This window comes from Adiantum capillus-veneris, chromosome 15, assembly GCF_014529385.1.
Source record: "Adiantum capillus-veneris isolate H3 chromosome 15, ASM1452938v2, whole genome shotgun sequence".
NCBI lineage: Eukaryota > Viridiplantae > Streptophyta > Polypodiopsida > Polypodiales > Pteridaceae > Adiantum > Adiantum capillus-veneris.
The window spans coordinates 119818571-119833967 of record NC_140945.1 but is presented as its reverse complement, the minus strand read 5'-3'; the positions used below and the strand labels follow the sequence as shown (position 1 = coordinate 119833967).

Sequence of the window (15397 nt, the reverse complement as noted above, 5' to 3'; positions counted from 1 at the left end):
CCAAGTTTGTAGTCTATGATTAGATATGGTTACTACCTACAAAATACACACAATTGGCCTAAGAAACTAGCAATATTGAGAAAGTTATACTTGCTACTCTAAAATGTATCGTATTCTTCAGTATTCAAAAAACTCAACCATCATCATATACTATGCTATATAGCATATTAGGTCCCCCAAAACTCAAGGAAGATTAGCTTTATGTTATACATTACACTTACACAATCAAAATTGAATTTGGATATCAAGAAAGCCACCAAAAAAATCATAAAAGTGCTAATTTTGGCCAAAAAACAGAATTATGCAATTCTTGTAAATTGGTCATAACTTTCAATTTTAACACTTAGCTCTCCCTACAAGCATCAAAACATGTTGAGAACTATGAAGGCCTAACCTCTAGCCATCTAAACCTCACAGACATGAAGTTTAGAGTGGTATAGTTGCCAAAAATTGAAAAAAAGCCAAAAACAGGACCTGTTTTTTCACACAATTTAGGTTCAAAAATGTTGTGCAAGAGTAAGGTTAATGGTGAGATCGATACTCCAAAAAAAATACTAAGTTTTTTTCAGCTCATAAGGCAACTTTGTGGATATATAGCACCTAGATATTCATTTTCATACTCTTCAAATAATTCAAGAAAAATGGTCACTTAACAGGACACAAAAGTGTCCAAGGACATAAAAGTGTCCTTTTACCATTCTAGTGTTAAGAAGGTGAAAACCAAACCATGCTGGATTCCAAAAAAACTATTAGAAGCCCAACGCTACTATGATGGAAATGATCTAATTTGGGTAAACGTAAATCGTGTCCTACCCTATCCACTACGAAACCATGTGAGTTAAACATTGTGATTCCAAAGCCGATGGAAGAGCATGGGAAGGGAAAGATCACAGAATGCTACACACCTATTCCAGAGCTAGTTTGGGTTCCAAGGCAAAACCAATCTATTTGACTTAGCTCAGGAAAGGGGGAGTTCCATGAAGCTTCTAGGTCCTCATGTAATGCATCCATAGAGGTGAAAGCTTCTACACAGCCTCCACCTACCATAGGTAGCCTCCATGAAGCTATAAAAGATTTGACACCTCCCATTGTTTGATTATTACCTGATGCACTACTTCAAGTTCGTTCATGGGAGAGTACCTTAGCACCCTTGCAACTCGATGAGGCACCCAAGGTAATAGAGAACTATTGGCTAAAATCCTCACCTATTACCGATTGGAATAACTAGTTCCAAAAGGTGATGACATCCTTTTAAAGTATGACCTACCCAAGGAAGGGGGGAGTCTTCATTCACGTTAGCCTATTGAATTATTTCCCTCTTACCCTTCTTTCTCTGACCCTTGAGATTTCCGATTTTAGGGATTGTATATATATATATATATATATATATATATATATATATATAGTAACTAACCACCCTAGTTAAAAAAAAAAACAAAATAAAAAAATAATTTTTTTTTAGTAAAGAGCAAGAGCAATTAGCAAATGAGTGTGCACAATACTAAACACGGCCTTACCGAAGAGGATTACACCTACCTTGATGATGAGGATGGCGGTTTAACCTTAGAGCTACCGACCAAGCTCTCCAACCTCCACTTAATTTGATCCTCATCACTCGAGTGATGGAGTGTAGGTAGGATTAGTACGATAGGAGTGTTTTTGTTTTAGAGTTTAGTGATTAGCAAAGTTCTTTTTTCCCACTGATGTGCCTCTGGAAGGTGGATGCTTGGTGGTGACTATTGTGCAGTTGGTAACTGCATAAGGATGCCTTCGAGGGACAATGACAATGGATGTTTACATGTTACAACGGATGTTCTCCATTATATCATGTGTACTACTTCCTTTTGTCTATGCTTTCCACAGTTACATGTTTGCATCTTGTCATTTGAGTTCTAACAATGCATAAAATTTTTGAAATTGTGACATTGCCAATTTAGATGCTATAATTTTTTCAAACTTCTAGCACCTTGTTCTTCTCTTTGAGTTTGGTCTATTAGTTGGTTTTAAGTGGATATCAAGACCTTAGGCTAAACTAAGCCACTTAATTGCTTACTTTAATTCCTAAATAGTCTATTAATTATAGTAACTTTAGTAATGTTTCAGGCTATGAGGATATAGTTCTCTCTAGCTTATTCCACCTAAGTGTGACTTGTGTTGTGGAAGTCCATGTGTTAAACTGGTATTTGAGACCTCGAGTCTCCGAGCTAGTTTATGCTCAAGCTGGTATTTGAGACCTCGAGTCCCCCAACTACTTGTAGCAATTATGACAACAAAAAAAAGAAAAAAAAGAAAAGAGAAAGCAAATAGCACAAACTTCCTTGTATTTTATGTTGATCACACTTAAGTGGTATAAATTACAAGATCACTGACCCCGACGAGCATTCCTAGGGTTAACTACTCTTTAATTGACATTTTTTAATTAACGTTGGTCAATTTAGTACTTACTTTAATCCTAGCTCTTGTGTACTTCTCTTAGAGTCAACCTAATAGACCTTAACTCAATTGCATTTCATTAGGTACTACGCTTGTTCTAGTTGGCAATGTTACAACTCATGATTTTTTTGGCATTTTCTAAAATATCATGTATGCATCTCACTTATTGCAAGCCTGCACATGCTGCCTTTGAGCTTTCACAATGTTGTTTTTCTTCTACTCAGGTACTCCTATCGTGGATCCTGATGCTGCACTGTTATATTTCGAGGGCGGAATCTACATCAGGAAGGGGGGCATGTTAACCATCGGCGTCCACTTCTAGAAGTGATGGCCGGGCTTGTCGGTCCAATAGGAAAAGGAGTGATCGCCGATGAGAGGCGCACTCTAACTGGAGCATTCAAGGGCTAGTTGGCTAAGCATGGGTGCCCAAGTGTGAATGTGCGAGCTCATATAAAAGCCACCTAAACTTAAAAATCACTTATTCTCTCATTTATGCAATTGAAGAGTGCTCTTGCTCCATGTCCATCTTCTTCATCTCCTTGTGCGTGTGTGTATGCGTGAGAGAGAGAGAGAGAGAGAGAGAGAGAGAGAGAGAGAGAGAGAGAGAGAGCATTACGACGGCACGACGGCGGCGAGGCGGTTGAGCGCGGCACGATGGTAGCTTCTTCTTCTTCGCGGCGAGGAATCCTCCACGAAGGTGAGCATAGGGCAGTGAGTGACACACCCTTTCTCTCTTGAACTTGCTAGATTAGTCTGGTTGTGTGCTTGTAGCCATTTGTGGCTCGCACACAATGTACGGCAAGTCCCTTGCTTTGACACGTGCGACAGACACGCACATCAATTGTGTATCAGACGTTAATGCTTCATGTGTACCCTATGGGTACACCCTTTGACAAGCAAAACACATGTGTAACATGGAAAAATTGGTGGTTTTCAACATAGTGAATTGGATAAAGTTTCAACACATCACACATATTTTGATTAATAATAACAAGAGGATCCCTAGGTAGTGATTCATGGACAAGAAAAGAGCACGTTCTCTTACTAGTGTAAACTTTGGGAGGACTATGCCATCTCTCCTCAAATATTTTTTATGAAATCAGTTGTGGCTGCATGTAATTTCCTTCATTTATAGTGGGTAGATTGAATAGGCCATCTCTGTGAACTTTCTATTTTTCCTTGAAAAACCTTCTCTGTCCAATAATCCATGGATACATACTTTGTATGATCCACACATGTGCACAAAATGAAAGAACATCCTATGTCCACAACAAATTGAGGTGACTCTCCTTAACTCTCTCTCTCTCCCCCCCCCCCCCCTCCATCACTTTTCTCTCCACACTTTTTCAATCTCCACTTTATGTTATGATGAGGATGTGTTTCTACTGACTTGAACATAGAACACTAACTTTCTCTCAACATGTCACACGAGCTGTCAAGGGGGTTTGAACCCAATACCTTAACATAAGAGGCTCTTGCCCTTAGGGGTTGCTCCCCAAGTCTATATGATGGGCTTATCTGATTGGAATGCTCCACCTCACGGAGTCGGGTGTGTAAGTTGTAATTTCAAGTTGTAAATATCTCTCTCTCTCAAAAAAAAAATCTTTCAAGAAACTTTGTAGGCTTATAATGTAGCATTTCCACATTCGAATTTTCTGCATGGCATCTTGCTCAAATCCATCGTCAAAAAATGTAAAGTGTAGACAATGTGGAACCAACTTACAATGGATACACTTTGTCATCAAAATAGATTATCTGATGAAGGGAAATAACCCCACAAGATTTAATTAGCTAGTTTGGTTCATTTCATTTCATCTATGAGGTCAAAAGGTAAAAATGGACAAGCTACAACTCAAAAATGCTAAAGAGATTGTGGAACATTTAAAAGTTTTTGCATAAAATTTTGGGAGTTTTGACAAGATATTATGGGATTGAAATGGCCTTGAATGGGACAAAAAGAAACATATCATGTGGGTGTGCAAAGCTGATAAGTGACTCTCGACGATGCTCAAAAATTCTGGAAAGGAGCATCTCAATAGAGAGTCCACATCGTGGTTGGAAGAGGAATGTGTGTAGGAAAAGGTCATGGCTGAAAATGTGGGGAAAGAAAGATCTAATGTGATAAAAAACTGAGCAAATAGGGTGTGATGCTCGGACTTGTGCAATTTATGGGGGCATAAAGTGCATAGTTAATGAGACTCCTCATCGATGCCCCAATGTCCTGTCTCACATTGTAGAAGATGTGAGATGAGCCTAATGGAGGCAATGATGCAGATCGAAGGGGAGAGGCTCAAGCATGGAAGGATGTATGCGATTTCTTGTTTTGATCAAGCAATCTTCTTACGCCAAATAAGACAAAATCCAACCGTGGCCTCGATCAAGGAGACTGATGTTGTGTCTCATGGATGGCGTCTCCTTTACTGCCTAAAACATGAGCTATTAGCACATCCAAAACATAAGCTCTATGCATGTTTGTATATCTTGTAATGGCTTTAACAAAGTTAAATCCAAATGATGCTTTGTGAAAACTTGCAAAGGAATTTTAAGGCACACAACAATTAGGGTAAAGGTGGAGAGTACATTGCAAAAAGACACACTCACATTGCTTGCATGCTCCCTAGACAACCCATTTAGATAGAAATAGTAGCAAGTCTCTTGACTTTCCAATTTCAATGGGATTTTCCTATTCTACACTATCACCTTCACTTGTGTAGTTGAGATGTTGTTGAAGGTTTTTCATTTTTTCGATATATTGTGGAGACCTACTAGCATGTCTCATACAGAGTTGTGTTTTGCCTATATAGCAACTTTGTTGCTATAGGGAACTAATGCAAGCAAGCTACTATAGCATGTCTCATACATAGTTGTGTTTTGCTTCTATAATAACTTTGTTGGTACTAGCATGTCTCATAGAGGGTTGTGTTCTGCTTCTATACTAGCTTTGTTAATTGATTTCCTATCTTAGGAATCCAGTTGATCGTAGGTGCACTCATCAAAGCCTTTACTATTATATTTAACCAAAAGTTTCCAAAACTCAATTTTTTGTTGAGCTCTAGGACAAACCTTACCTTAAGCTGATATCGAATAGAATGTGTTTTGATTTGAATTTTGATGAAGGTGAATCATATGTAATTCTTGTTTGCGGAAGTGTGCCAGGAGAGGAGGGCGATGGGAGAAAGCGCCGAGGATGCCCTCCTAAAGGATGCCCTTCTAAAGGAATTCTTTGCTGATGTAAGTGAGGTGGAACGCGACAACGAAGTCCTCAGGTGCTTCTTTTCTGCTCTTGGACTTCTTCAAATTCCGCTTGCGCAGAGCTTTGCTTGTATGCGGGTCTGAAAACACGTGATGGGTGTGTTAGCTCTATGTCCCTGCGCAGGTCCACGTTCATGTAGAATTCCCAAGCGTAGGCTTCATTCGTTTGATCAGAATCCCCCCCCCCCCCTCTCCCCCTCTTCAACATCTCTAACATCATTATATGGTGAAGTTCTAAATATGTAACCTTTTGAGGTGTTCCTGCAGAGTATTGTCTTGTTTCAAGCTCAATCCACTTGAACACTTGAATCTGGACTTTAATTCTTCACCAGAAGATGTCAAACGGCAGTATCGTAAGGTATGGGTTTCATTATTGTGTGTCTTTTTTTTTGTGTGGAGTGATGTGTTTTGTGTGCAATATGCATAATGCACTTGGCTATCTCATACCATGTATTCTTAAAATATTTGACAGAAGTGATGGGACTGTTTGCCAGAATCATGAGCATGAGCATTTTCAAAGTAGGTGACTCTGGGTGCATGAAATTAGCAGTCATCAGTGACTGACACATATTGACCATTATGTAAATCATTCTTGGAGTGCAACCAATACTGGAGCCAAGAGAGAGGAAGTCCAGGCTAGGTTCAGGCAAGTTGCAAACACATCCCCATAATACAAAGATTGTGTAAATACGCACAAGGATTGTGATTATGCGAGGACGGGGTGTAGGTTTTGCTTCTCACAGAGGAGTATACGGTTGGTTGCTGCTGCTTTTCTCATAAATGATGCTGATTGTGCTCGGCGTGAGTTGCTTTGGGGTGTTTTCTTCATCTTTCTCCTTGTTTTAGCCTCTTCACATGACAAAATCCCTCCGGTTTAGATGGAGTAAGGTGACAAGAAAGGGGATCTTAAGTTCTCCATGAAGCAGGTTTTACAGTTGAGTTGGTCTACACCTACTCTTCCTTATTCCTAGTTGATTGCCAGTAGGATGGTACCAAGTATGGCATATGGATGATGCTGATGATGGAAGTATTAGTTGCGTACAATCTCGAACACTTTTTTTATACGGTGATTTGGATCCTGATGTCACATTTAGCAATCACATCTAGATCTGTCACAGATCTCCATAGATGTCTTGATTAACTAAATCTTGTTACTATCATGTCCATCTCATCTCTCCGGAAAACAAGACCGAAATGCTGCAGTCATTTCGTCTTTCAAACATGCACTCAAACACTACTCACATGAAAGAGCACATGTATCAAATTCCCAGTTTGAAGTACTTCTTTCATAAAGTCATTCAACAGAATACTATCAACCCATCTGTATCCCTGAAATCCTAAGGGAAATAAGTTACTTTATTCCATCCAGGTAATCTGTGACAAAGGAGCGGAGTAACTCTCCTCTTGTGCAGTCCCGCCTCCACTAGATTTAACCCGCTGACCCCCGAGAACTCTTGGAATAGTCGAAGCTAGACCAAAAGCGTCAAGGTAGAGTTCCTGCTAGGACCTCCTCCATCCACTTCGCATCCAATGCGGGAGAGTTTTTGACTAAGAACCGCAGTTCACTTTACCTTTCACTTTCCTTTCCATGTGAGCTAGTATTTGTTCTGGAACGAGAATCTCCTTGTTCTCTTCCACTTAAGGTTGCTCCTCAGGCTCCCTGTCCACTGGCACCTCAGCTGGATCTGGGGAATTCTCTAATCTACCAATTGATTCCCTTTTCCTTTCTTTCCTTGTGCCCTCGGACCTGTGGATAGCTAGCCTCCCTTGTCCATTGGCACATTAGTCTCAATCATGGGAGCCCTTAGACGCACTATCATCCGATCCCCTTTCTTCTCCAGAATCCTTTGATGAACTTGCATTTGGTTCCCTTAGTTCGTCGGAACCTTTAGATGTGCTACCATCTGATTCTCCAAAATCTTGTGATGAGCTGTCATTCGGTCCCCCTGATTCATTCTCTTTACTGGCAGTAGACTCTTGCCCTGTTGAGGTGGATACTATCTTGTTTGTAGGATAAGTCAATGATCGTTGCTTAGCATGTCCCATAAGTCTCTCTGAATAGAGTCAGACTTCTGGTTTAGACAATACTCTCGAATCTCTTTTGGCAGCAAAACCGTTCAATCTCGTTTCTCAAAGTAATCTTCTGAAACGAAGATACTGGCAGGTAAGTATCCCAAAACCTTTGGCAGTAGTCATCTAATGTATCTTTCTTAGTCATTCTCAAGTGATGCTAAGCCGTGATGACATCTCTTTCATATTCATCTGATATCCAAGTTTCCACCCGGGTTTGTCTGGGTGGACATGCCACGTTCATCACTTAGTGACAAGATGACTCTAGAGAAGAGGGTTCCTCTTCATAGGATAGATAGGCTATTCCTACAGTGCATGAGGTTGGTGAAAGTTCGCAGCCACCATAGTTTGTACCTTTTATAGATGTGAATGCACCACAAGCTCAAGGAATAATAACTGGGCAACTATACGAGGACGTGTTGAGGACACAATTGGTAGTTGCTGTGAATTTGTTTACCTTGTTGATGGAGAATCCTAGGTTTATAGAGTTTCTGCAAGCTCCACCAATGTCACAGCAGGCAAGGCCGCATTCTCATTCAATTGAGCCCGTTGAGGCTCAAGGGCAGGTCCCAAATGCGACCCAGTAGGATAGGGAGTGTTTGCATGTTGCGGAGTCACTTTAGGCTCCAAGGTAAACCTTTTCTGTCCATGAACAGATGGCTAGGACGCCATTTCTCAGGCTATATCAGTTCAGCCGGCCACCTTTCAGTGTCCAAATATTGGCCTAAATGGATGGGGAACTACTTTCCAGGCTATGCATCAAGTATTTCCACCACCTACGGTATATCTTGGGTCTTTTGGAGGTCGGTCTATGTTTCAAAGCATGGCTGGTTATGCACGTGGAAATTATGTAAGGCATGATGCCAAACCCCATGTATGGTAATATCGGCTTACAATTAGGTTTTCAAAGCACTCGGGGCCAGTTTGGGGTGCCACATGGCAATTTTGGTATGGCTGGTTTTTCCTATCAACAAGCAAATGTGGCACCGAATGGCCAAGGAACATAGATAATCCCAACCATTGTACCTATGTTGCAGACATTCCCCTATGACAAGGAGCCAGTTTGGGGTGCCACAGGGTTATTTTGGTATAGCTGGTTTTTCCAATCAGCAAGCAAATATGGCACTAGGAAGCCAAAATGCTAATGGCAAAGGAGCACAGATGATCCCAACCGCTGTACCTATGTCGCAGACATTCTCCTATGACAATTTGACAGTGCTTGACAAGCCGAAACAATACAAAGAAGGTGCAGCTGTGAAGTTTGACACTTCCTGTGGCTTTGAAGACGAGTCGAAAGCTCTTACCTTCCTCCAACAGTAAAGCTGCCACTTTCTTAAAAGGAAATGCGTGGCAAATTATGTGTCTCTAGGCCATTGCAACATAAGATTATGGTAGAAAGTCATGTCCCTCGTATGCAGGGTATCGTGGCATAGATGCGACAATGAAAGTGAAACAAACACACGGAGAGGATCTCCCGCCTACACGGATCGCCTATAGACACGTGTCAAACGAACCACCCGACCATAGCCACCATCCGGTAGCACGTGCTGGGGCAGCGTCCGAGGACGTAGGCATGCACCTGTAAGATTGAGCGTCTAACACCACCAGGCTTCACTGTCTCGAGGTGACCTCGCGCACTCCTAGCCTCACGGGCTAACCATTGGCACTCTGCCAGTGGAGGTTGATAACTAAAAATGAGGCCTTGGCCTCCCTTTTATAATGGTGGCCGTCGACACTGGGCCGGGTTCACACTATGTCCGCTCGGACATGAAACACTGGATGTACACTAACATCCGAAGGAAGAGCCAATTTATAGGCAACTTGGCTGATTTTCTTTGTGTTCAAGAATGAACCACAATATCTAGCCGAAAGCTTATAATGCTTTCTAGTTCGTATAGTCTTGGAATCCTTGGGTATCTTTAGATAGACCCATTGTCCCACCTCTAGTCCTTGGAGATCTCTTTTGATTAGCATAAGTAGTAACTCGATACGAGCTGTCCTTATACTATCCTTAGCCAATTCGAGCATTTCTTGCATATCATATAAGAAATCACAAGCTTGGCGATCCTTGACTTTCTCTAAGCCAATAGACTCAAATCGATACATCAGCATGAATGGACTAAATCCAGTAGCAGAATTCTTGCTACTGTTGTAGGCAAATTCTAATTGTGGAAGATACCTTTTACAATCACACTGCCCGTGCGAGAGACGTAAGCACTCAACATGACATCTTAACGTCCGATTCATCCTCTCAGTTTGTCCATCGGACTCGGAATGATTGAAGGACGACATACTCAACTTCGTCCGAAGGGGAGCAAACACATCTTGCCAAAATCACCCAGTGAACTTGGTATCTCGATCATTGACGATGTCTTATGGCAAACCATATAGTTTGTAAAGTTGATCGACAAATAAAACCGCAAACTCATGGCTTTTTACTGTCGACTTCAACGGTATAAATTTCGCCTTTTTTGTGAGTCTATCGATCACAACCTGAATGGCATCATTGTCATGACTAGTATTTGGCAAACCAACGATGAAATCCATAGACATACTCTGCCACTTGGCATCAAGGATTTTCAATGTCACGTGCGCGCTTCACTTGCGCCACGTGGACATGCTTCTGCCATGGTCTAGCATCAGGCATAGCCTAGCTTAGGATTGAGCTTGGCACTTTGTGAGCCTCTAGTAGGACGTGCATGCCCACCCTCTCTTGCACAATACAATCATTTCAGCATGAGCATTTTCCAGAGCATAGAACCCTTTTTGCCAAAGTACACATTTTTCACTTATTTATTAATAAGTGACTTTTGTTGGAAAAGTAGGTAGGGAAAATTGCTAAAGAATCTATAAAAGAAAACCATTGGGCGCTTAGTAGAGACAGAGGAGCAGTAACCCAACAGCAGAAGGAGCCTCTCAGCAGAAGTCCCAACAACACCTAGCGTTTTTTGCATCCACCGTAGAGCCTAGTGTTTTTGGGCAGTTTTCAGCCATCAACGTTTTTGCCATAGTCCTAGCCCTTAGCCTCGTCGTGTACTAGATCCCCTTCTTGGCAGCAAATCATCGCCAGAAAGTCATCCATCGCGACAGTTTTCAGATTTCAGCCCTAGCGTTTTTCAGTTTCCAGCACAGTATCTCGTTGTCAACATCATCGTCGTCAACATAGACTCCATCAATACCTCGTGTTGACATCATCGTCATCGACACAGACCCATGAGTACATTGTCGTCGACATAGACCTAGCAGTACCTCAGAACCAGTACCCAACATGAGTACCATCAGTACCCAGCATCAATAGCGTCAGTACCGATTAGCATCAGCATCTCATCATTTAGTCATTGTAGTAGCATATGTGCAAGATTAAAGAAAGTACTTGCTCTGGCAATAGAGCAAGGGGCCCTTGAGGGTTTGGGACCCGACATCCCTGTGTCGTCTCTTTTCTCTCTCTTGTGCCTTTCTTTCTTTCAGCTCGATTCAGTTCTTTCAAGTGAAGTAAAGCAACCCTTGTGTTTGTGTGTGGAGTACTATATCCGAGCTAAATCCTAAACAGTTTCGTTGCACCTAACATCCAATGGATGTAGGAGGTCAAAAGGCGCTCTGCCTTATTGACCTGACATTGAGTGCATGCATCTCTTCACGTAGTTCTCTATGTAAGAGCGCATCCTTGGCCATTAGAAATATTGTTTGATTAATGCTAAAGTTCTCTGGATGCTTGGGTGCCCAGCGCTAGGAACATCAGGGCATACGAACAAAATCCTTTGTTGAACCTCATTGATTTTTGGCATGCAGACCATTCCATTTCTAAACAATAGTCCACCTCTAATGGAATATTGTCGCTCTCATCTCGCCAACACGACTCACTTGGGTCTTTGGACCACCCAAGCCTGTACACGAGTCATGCCCCACTTCCATCTCGTTCCATATCTTGTCAAAATAGCTATCGGAACAACATAGCCCTCGGTACAAAGCTACCCGAAACGGGAACGGGGGCCTCCGGGACGTTTCTGGAACGGGTCCCCCCCAAAAAGGCGGAATGGGAACGGGGGACTGGAACGGTAAGTTTAAAATATGCTTAAATTAGGTTGGATTTAACCTATATGTTAGTAGAGAGCCATACACACCCATTAGTCCAAGTAGAATCTTATTTAGGCATGCTCTGCAATGATTCTTCAGTCTTAAGGCTTACACGCGATTGCGCAATACACAATACATGAATTGGGATCCTTCTTGATTCTTCATAGAAAGAACATTAACTCAAAGTTGAAGAATAGAGTCCAGACTCCACACGAAAGCTTGGAGCAAAAAGATGATAGATCATAGATTATAAAGATGGCTTACAAGGCTAGCCAAGGCACTATAGAAAGACATGTAGAGGCTAAGAGTGCTAAATAACAACTGTAAGAGTCAATAGGTGACACGTCAAGACTCAATCACTCATATGGTAAGTGCAATACAAAAAGGGGCAAAGCCGGCGGCCACAAAGGAAACAAATATCAAAAACCAATGAGCAATGAGTCATGACTCATGCCTGATGTTCACCTCTAGGTTATGGCAGAAGAGCATCCCACCTCCCAATCTGTAGTGGAGTCCTGGACGTCGAGAATATCATCCCAATCCTCCTGCATAGGCTCATCCTCATGCGTAGATCCTCCTGCCTCTCCAAGCACCTCTGCCTCTGCCTCCATCTCCCACTGTAGAAAGGGATCTGTCACTTTGGATGCTGACTTGCAAAGCATTCTTAACTTTGCACTGACAAAAACAAGGTCATTTGCTTTCTCCACTCCAAGTCGGTTCCTCTTTCTAGATGCAATGTGGCTATATACACTCCACAATTGCTCCAAGCAAGAGGAGCTAACCGCTTGGCTAAGAACGCGGACGGCAAGTTGCTGAAGATCGGGACCATCTGAACCATTTTCTTGCCACCACAAGACCGAGAAAATCTTGGTGCGATCAATTTGGGCATCGGCTGTCCCAAATGATCCTTGCATATCCCTGTAAAATGCAAGCTGATCCTTTATCTTGCGTTGCATGTCACGATCCGGGTGAAGCTTCTTCAAAATGGTGTTCCAATGTGTGTGTACCTCCGAATCATGCTCCTGCCTTGCACCTTGGAACTCTGGGTCCAACACAAAAGTTGTGCCATGAAGAGGTGAACTCCACCTGCCTACTGCAAAGCTCTTTGAATTCTTCGAGCCTATCTGGGTTCTTCTCATACTCTTGAAGGGCCTCGACCATGCGATCCATTGCTTCATAGACCTTGCCAATGCAAGGTTGCATACCATCCATCACTCTAAGCAAGTGGATCACTGGTTTCACCATTTTGTCAATACTCTTTAGGGACTCCTAGAACTCAGGATCCTCCACCTTCCCTGTACAAATGATCCCTGCGACTGTACTTGCAAGGGTAGTCTGAGCAAACTCTGTACTCATGAAGAGTTGCCGCACTGCACTTTGACACTCTACAAAGCGGCTCACCATTAGATAGTTGTAGGCGAAGCGGGTCTCACAATACTTTAGAAGCACTTTGCCCCCCAACCGCTTCAAGAACTCGGCTCAAAGTATGTTGTGGTTGTTGATAAAAGCAACCACCTTGGACGTGGATGCAGTGAGAGGCTCTATCCAAGGTAGTTTGCCGAAACCCTTCAAGAGGTTGTTAAGGCAATGTGCCATGCAAAAAGACACCGTGATGTGAGGATAAGTGCCTTCCAAAATAGCTCCGGTTGCCCTGTTTGATGCCTCCCCATCGGTGACCAGACCTATCACAAGGTCCGACCCAATGGTCTCTACGGCGGAGGTCCACTCACCCGCAAGGACATCTGCTGATTTTCCCGTTTCCGTGACGTCATGGGAGTGGGCAAAATACATCTCCCCTTTGGAGTAGGCAACAATGCCATGGATGGACCTCCTCCTAGTGTTGCTCCATCCATTCGCAATGAGGGTCACGCCATACTTTGTCCATTGCCTCTTCATGTTGAGGGTTGCCATCTCCACAACGGCCTTCTCTCTATCGAGTAGAGTAGTACGGAGGGCCTCGGAAGAGGGTGGCATGTAGCGTGCCCCATACTCTCGGATCCTCGTGCACATGGTCTTGAAGTACTCCGACCTAGACATTGCACACAAGAGATATTAGTATCTACTATTTAGATGAGAATGAGAATCGAGATGATTGATTGTATGAAAAAAAATTGAAATTGATAGTAAGTCTTACCGAGCCTTTATGAAGGGGATGTGATTGTGATAGAAAAAGCGGACAACACTTGCATCCACATCCTCCTTCCTTTTTGGATCCCAACTGGTATGTAGGGTGCGTTGGTGAGATTTGGGAGTGGAGACCGGAGTAGTATTAGGCATTGAAAATGCCGATCGAAATGATGTCGCCGCCGTCTCCGTCGTTGCCACATTGCTATCACCACCAACCGATGAAGAAGGTGTAGAAGAGGGAAAAACCAAGTTGTTGGGGTCGATTGCGGAACGCTTAGGCCTTGCCTCTTCTTTCTCTTCTTTGTTGGCTTTGATGGCGACATCCTTGGCTTCAAATACCTTCAACAATTGCTCATTGACGGCCTTGCATATTGCTACTTGTTGTCCCTCTAGCTTAAGGAGGTGAGCACGGACTTTGGTTGTGCCGGATTGCCGTTTGAAGCTGCATAGTTTGCACTTCCATGCGCGTGCACCACCGGACTTTCCGAACACTCAGGAATGCACTTCATTTCCACCATGATGCTTCGTCCTTCTTCTTCTTGGCACCCAAGGGATCACGTTCACTTGATGTGGAAGCTTGCGCCATAAGTGATGAGACTCGAGAGAGGAAGGAATCTTGAGAGAGAGAGAGAGAGAGAGATAGATTCAATTATCGTCCACGGAGGTCAGATATGACCCATGGGACCAAAAACAAACATTACAACGGTGACGTTTGTAGCAGATCGCACTGAATACATATCAGTTAAGGACTGAGGGTCCATTGGAAAGAGGAAAAATGAAAAGGACAAAAACCTAAGAGGGATCAGCTGTGGGGAGAGCTGATTTGGGTTTTCGAAACTCCTGGATGATGGCTTTACCACCTCGGTAGACTGCCCATTTGCCTTGTTTGCGGGCTTCATGTACCTTCTTGAGCTCTTCACTTTTGCGTTTGAGTTGTAGCGGGGTGAGTTCTTCTGCGATCCAAAACTTGGTGTCCTTGAGAAGACGTGATTGTTGGAGAAGCTTGAGCCGACATTCCCTACTTTCGAATTCAAGGATGGCATGTCCACTTGGTATAGGTAGGTCAGGGCCTCTCCAAGTGATACGACTTATTGCATTGTGGTCGACCTTGATCGGCTTGAGAGTTTCGTTGAGGAAGTTGATGCGTTCCGAGAAGTCGAGCTCGGTTGTTTCCCATGCTTGAGGTAGCCCACCGATGCGGATCTTGAGGGTATTTTCTGCTTGGAGTCGTTGTTCTCGAAGCTCTACTGTCACATATGTCTTCACCTTCGCAAGGGTTGCCGAGTGGGTTTCGATGGCCTTGGCTTCGACTTCTTTCACTTTATTGGTGGCGACCATGGAATCAAATCGCGCCTCAAGCTTGCAAAGGCGAGCTTTGAGGTCGCGATTTTCTTCCATGACGCGATCGAGATCTGCTTGAAGGCGTTCGATTCGGTCAAAT

General features: G+C 43.1%; 2 protein-coding genes across 2 annotated transcripts in view; one reads left to right on the top strand and one right to left on the bottom strand.

The window, feature by feature from the left end:
• The first annotated feature begins 5541 nt into the window (after positions 1-5541).
• Positions 5542-15397, top strand: part of LOC147441378 (Chaperone DnaJ-domain superfamily protein) — an 82845-nt gene continuing 72989 nt past the window's right edge. The window contains exons 1-2 of the mRNA XM_086483038.1: positions 5542-5699; positions 5953-6043. Coding sequence (XP_086339164.1) covers positions 5602-5699; positions 5953-6043 — 189 coding nt within the window. The 5' untranslated portion in view covers positions 5542-5601. The remainder of the gene's footprint in view (positions 5700-5952; positions 6044-15397) is intronic.
• LOC147441379 (uncharacterized) lies at positions 14722-15354 on the bottom strand. Its single transcript, XM_086483710.1, has one exon. The coding sequence runs from the start codon at positions 15352-15354 to the stop codon at positions 14749-14751; it is 606 nt and encodes a 201-aa protein (XP_086339836.1). The 3' UTR covers positions 14722-14748.